Consider the following 6,000-nt stretch of genomic DNA (forward strand, 5'->3'; position numbering starts at 1 on the left):
TAAAGAAAATATCGTTGATCGATGTATATACCTAAAGGTCAATGGGAGCAAGTTTATCTTTTTGATCCTGTATGTTGATGATATCTTGTTGGCTAGTAGTGATCTTGGCCTACTTTATGAAACCAAGGGTTTTCTATCTAAGAACTTTGAAATGAAAGATATGGGTGAGGCGTCCTTTGTGATCGGAATTGAAATCCTCCGGGATCGAAAACAAGGACTGTTGGGATTGTATCAGAAAAATTACATAGAAAGAGTTCTTCAGAGATTTGGCATGAAAAGTTGCTCATCACTTGATACTCCGATATCAAAAGGTGATAAGTTTAGCCTATCACAATGTCCTAAAACTGAGTGGGAGCGTAAAGAGATGGCAAAAATCCCCTATGCTTCAGTTGTGGGGAGCTTGATATATGCATAGATTTGCACGAGGCTAGACATTAGTTTTGCAGTTGGCATGCTTGGGCATTACCAGAGTAACCCAGGGATGTCTCATTGCAAAGCAGCAAAGAGGGTATTACGATATCTGCAAGGAACTAAGGATTACCAGCTTACCTTTAGGAGAACTGACAACTTAGAGGTAACTGGATACTCAGACTCTGATTTTGCTGGTTGTTCTGATAATAGGAAATCTACTTCTGGATATGTTTTCCTACTAGCCGGTGGAGCGATCTCATGGAAAAGTATGAAGCAAACTATCACGGTTTCATCAACAATGGAGGCTGAGTTTGTGGCATGCTTTCAGGCCACAGTGCATGGTTTATGGCTGAGGAACTTTATCTTAGGGCTTGGAGTTGTTGACTCTATAGAAAGGCCGCTGAGAATTTATTGTGATAATTCCTCTGCAGTTTTTTTCTCCAAAAATGATAGGTATTCTAAAGGTGCTAAACACATGGAGCTCAAATACCTAAGTGTCAAGGAGGAAGTACAGAAACAGACAGTGTCCATAGAACATATTAGTACTACACTTATGATTGCAGATCCATTAACAAAGGGTCTAGTAGCGAAGCAGTTTAAAGAGCATGTTGACAGAATGGGTCTTATGATGTAAACATGTTATTGAGCTCGTAAATGTTTTATTTTATTTTGGACACTTAACGATATCTATTATGGTTATTTTGTTTCTGTTTTCTTATCTTTCCATTTCTTTGTACATTGAATAGTTTGGAAGAATGATGACAAGATAATGTCTGCAACAGACATGAATTGGAACCCAAGGCATTACGATATTAGCCTTAATTATCCCAATTAAAGATCATGTAAAATTGGTTGTTGGTGTTGTGGTACATGGAAGGGAATTTGTTGTTTATATAACAAAGGACCGCCATGACTCGCATCAGTAGTTGATTTAACATTGATATTACAGAACTCATGTAACGTACTTTGAGCTATGAAAGTTTCAGGAAATGAATTTGCGCAATATGGTTAATTTTCTGTAATAAACCCATGAACGAAAAATATTATTTTATGGGCGTATGGGCCAAGTGGGAGAATGTAAGAGTTTTATTTAAACTTTATGTCCCACACACCCATCTTAATAGAATTTGAAATAGCTCAAGTCTATTAGATTAAAGATGAGTGATAACGGGATAAGAAAAATCCTAAGAGATAAGATTGAAACTCTATCTCTAATTATAGTCAGATACAAACTCTTAGATTTCTTGATGGTCAGAAATCTATAAATAGTACTGAGGGATTAAAGGGTTCTCACCTACAACATTAGAGTGCCTTTTGCCATCGTGAGACACTTGTGAGGCAAAGTTGCTAGGGTGATTCTTCTCTCATAGCTAGATCTAATTCTTCATCAAACTGATGGAGAAAGGTACGCATTTATTTATTACTGTTTATCATTGTAGATCATATGAAATCGAAGATCCGTTTATTAATATTCATGTTAAAATATTTAACAGACACAACAGCAGGCTTGAGTACCAATGTAATTGGCGGAAATGATACAAAAATAAATTACTGACACAATTTAAAGACTTTTGTACGGATGGTATATACAAAAATTGAAGGAAAAGGTGAAGATATGAAACACACGGAAACAGATGTGATTTTATTGTTCATTATTATAGCAATATTACAGACACTTATTATTATAGAAAGATATGAATGTTATTGCATTGATTAAAAGTTGTATAGGGACAATCTGTTGGATAATTCACGAAGTAAGGAAGATTCCTTTCTCGTACAAATATGGTAGGGATGCAGTATGATCTAAATGAAAGCTGGAAGCAGAAGCATCACTTTAGGTTAAACAAAGACAAGAAACTATACATTACATCGACATTGTTGGAAGAAAAATACAACTGTTCCTTTTTTTTTTGTAAGTAAAATACAACTCTTCCTAGTGATAAGTCAATGAAGGAAAATTGCAGAAGAGAATACCAGTTAAAATATAATGGAGGAACTCTTGGGGAGAAATTTTGGTCTTGCGATTCCTTGACTCCCTAAAGTAGGGGAAAGAAAGGAGCACAATTATAAAGTACCAATATAAAAGAGTACTTCATTAAAGCATAAAGTGAAATTTAAAAGGAAAAAAAAAAGAATAGATAAACATACTGAGTGATGAGAAGGACATCAATTGTTGAAGGATCTATCTCATCGAAGTATGGCAAAGCAGCCACGCCCGAATAAGCAAGATGAATTCCACAATCAAACTACCATCCATGAGAAGTGACAAAAAGGATATAAAATAAGACAACACACGGAAGAAAAAAAACTCTAAAAATAACTTTCTATAAACTAAGAGTAAATCGTTTTCTAACTAAAAATGAAGAGTACTACATTTTTAATGTTCATACCAGTAAAGTTTTTCCTTTGTAGGACATGTACACACAAGACCGACCCACTTCATTACCAGCACCCAAAGGAGTAATAATAAGTTGATCGTCTTCTCTAGTCACAGATGAATCACGTCACTTGCATGATTGTTCTGGCCCTACTGAAGCCATTCTCTTTTCCTTAACAAGAATGTACCACAATTCAATCAAACTTCATCATCTATCAATGAAAAAATTTTTAATCCCTGACTAAAATAATTGTAAAATTGATTCCAACAAAACACCAGATATCAACTTCCAGCTGAACACCTAATTGAAAAGGCAATAAATTATAACTTTGGCTGCTAAAGATTTCTAAGAGTTCATAAAGGTAAATTTAGTCAAAAATGAAAAAATAAGTCAACAATCTGAGCCTAACTTTTTTTTTTTTTTTTATAAGTACGAATCTGAGCCTAACTAAACATCGTTTCTGTGATGGATCGAATTCTTCGTAACACTGTAGTCTACAACTCAAAAATTATTGTATTTATTTTATTTTCCTCAATTTTAACACTAGTAATCAAAGTATACTGCCAAAGGAGCCACATCACCAACAACTTCAACAAGCATTGGCTTACTCTTAAGGAAAACTTATTTACTTTAAGCTGATTCTAAAGCAATATACTCCCCTCTAATAACAAAATGCAAGCACACTCTGACTTTTTTCAAAAATAGAGAAGCAAAACATGTACCTAAAGCAACCCCTATTTAAAAAAAATAAAATAAAATAAAATAAAATCAGGCTTCCAGTGCAGTGCTTTCAAAAAGGAGTCACAAAAACTAGCACTTGGCACTCCAATTCAAAGAAGAATTGCAAAATAAACCAATAGCAACGACCAAAAAATCCAACTTCAAGCCCATCCCAAACCATCAACTTAAGGTTGCAATCACTTAACTAGCAAAAACAGAACGCATACCCAATACAGAATCCATAAAGAACCCACACCCTAGAGAGAGAAAGAGTACCCGAAAACACCCTACAGGCAAATGTCAATGAAGATTCGAAGATGACAGTGAATACAGAATAGATAGAAAGTACCTGAAACAGAACGTATACCCAATACAAAATCCACAAAGGACATGCTTTCAAAGTGACGGTGGCAAAATATTATTCTACAAGATCAAACATAATTTTTAGAAAGCAATGAGTGAGGATGAAGGGGGAGACATACTTGTGGTGCATGAAACAGATTCACAAGCTAATCGATTGATGATTGTTCCCGCTGATATCTCAGATGCCCAAAACAATCACTTGGAAACCCAAAATGGAGGCACAGACTTAGGCTTTTGTATGCAGAGGAATCGACGGGCCTAGCTTCCACGGAATTAGGAGGATCAATTGCTCGAATAGATCTGGATTAGCAAACTGGGGTGGTTATCTTTGCAGGTAGGCGAAAATGGAGAAGAAGGAAAAATTGGCATGGGTGTGGGAGTGGGATACTGAATAAAGAATTAGGAGAAAGGGGAAAAATTAAATCTTTTTCTATGTTTTCGCGCCCCAAACTTTGTTGCGACGTTAGAATCATCGTCGCATGTTTCAAAATCGTTGCAAAATCGAATTTATGCAGTCGCCATTAAAACACAATGACAAAAAGGAAATTGTTGCAATTAAAGACTTGTTGGGCGATTTCTTTTATTTGGAACGATTTCTTTTGCAACATAATAAAAACCACTGTAATAAACCTATTTTCTCGTAGTGAGCTCCTTCGACTGTTGGTTGCCTTTGTCGTTTTGGCCCCTCCCTTGCATCACAACCACCATTGACTACCTCATCTCCATCCTCTCGTCATTTTAAGTCCAATTCCTTCCCTTGCATTCAATTTCCTTCGTTTTCTAGGTTCCTCATGTTCATTGTGTATCACAACTATTAAGCTTCCTCCATGGAGAACTCTCCCCCATTTGGGATCCTCCATGGCTTTTTGCATTCAAGGTTCTCTACCCCATTTGACCCCTTATAAGGTTCCTCCATGGCCGGATTTCGAGATCTAGGATTTTGAAAAAAAAAAGAACCCCTTAAATTTCTCGAGTTTCACTTGTGATTTCGATTTGTTCATTTTTCTTGTTGGAAATGGGCATTATTGCTACGTCCACTGAGATTCTTCGTGTTCTGTTTGGTTTGATTGCTATGTGATGTTTCAATTGATGCCAAGATTGGTTTGTACACCCACAGGTTGGTTAGTGCAGACCCATTGCTATGTTATGTTTGCATGCTTCGTGTGTGTTTCAATGCTATGTGTTGTCTCAATGCTTTAGGTTGGTCTGTGCAGACCCATTGCTATGGTCTGTTTCAATGTTGTGTTATGTTTCAATGTTTTGTTTCCAGTGTCAATGCTTTGGGTTGGTCTATGCAGATCCATTGCTATGTTTAGTTTCAATGCCTTGGGTTGGTCTGTGTAGATCCATTGCAATGTGCTGTTTCAATGCTTTGTTCAATTTCAATGCTATGTGTTGTGTCATTGCTTATGTGTTATTTCAATGGTATGTATTGTGATACTTTGATCTGTTTCAATGCGTTGGGTTGGTCTGTGCAGACCCATTGCAATGTACAGTTTCACTACCATGTGTGTTTCAATGTTATGTATTATGTCATTGCTTATGTGCAGTTTGATTGCTTTGTATACTTTCATTGCTCTTTCCATTCTAATTTTTTCTGTGTTATTAGGCCCTTTGCAGTGATTGGTATCTCTTGAGGTAAGGGAGGTCGTTAGGCTATAATGATGGTGTTATAGTGGGGGTTAATTCACAAGTGTTAATGGAGCCCCATCGATCTGGCGGGGTAATCTTCACCTGAATGGCCAGATTGCAATTTATGGTACTTTCCCACAAAAGGCAATCGGGGTTCAGGTGAGGTTTTGTAGCTATTTGATGTTGGGCTCCTTGCTTACGCATGCTGTCAATAGACAAACCATTAGGAGCCCCATTTATTTATACATTCGATATAGGGCACTGGATGGGAATGCTCTTATCTAGATTAATTGTGATTTGCATGCTGTTTGTTTTTTTTTGTATGAATTGGTCAGTTCTGTTTCATTGCTTTTTGTTATGTTATGATAGAGAAGTAATATGTAAATTAAAGCCCCTCGACTGTAATAATGACAAAGCCTGGTGGGGACACAAGAAATTTATGGTCATGTTGTCAATGGCTAGATAACTTGGAAAACCAATAAGTAGTGGCAACCGG

At 36.5% G+C, this 6,000-nt stretch overlaps 1 protein-coding gene across 8 annotated transcripts in view; it reads right to left on the reverse strand.

Annotated features, from left to right (window-relative positions):
* Positions 1-4,274, reverse strand: part of LOC122317834 (bifunctional 3-dehydroquinate dehydratase/shikimate dehydrogenase, chloroplastic-like) — a 29,061-nt gene extending 24,787 nt beyond the window's left edge. For 2 of the 8 annotated variants that reach the window (XR_006244663.1, XR_006244662.1), the window contains exons 1-3: positions 2,802-3,215; positions 2,560-2,657; positions 2,386-2,447 (exon numbers count right to left, since the gene is read on the reverse strand). Coding sequence is in view for 2 of the 8 variants with exons in the window: in XM_043134872.1 (XP_042990806.1) it covers positions 2,560-2,657; positions 2,802-2,828 (125 nt within the window). In the remaining 6 variants the exon portion in view is untranslated. Of the gene's footprint in view, positions 1-2,385; positions 2,448-2,559; positions 2,658-2,801; positions 3,235-3,991 lie in introns of those variants that run through there. The other 6 variants (XR_006244667.1, XR_006244666.1, XR_006244664.1 and 3 more) reach the window with 5 other exon arrangements.
* Between the last annotated feature and the right edge of the window lie 1,726 nt (positions 4,275-6,000).

The sequence above is a fragment of the Carya illinoinensis genome, chromosome 8, assembly GCF_018687715.1.
Source record: "Carya illinoinensis cultivar Pawnee chromosome 8, C.illinoinensisPawnee_v1, whole genome shotgun sequence".
NCBI lineage: Eukaryota > Viridiplantae > Streptophyta > Magnoliopsida > Fagales > Juglandaceae > Carya > Carya illinoinensis.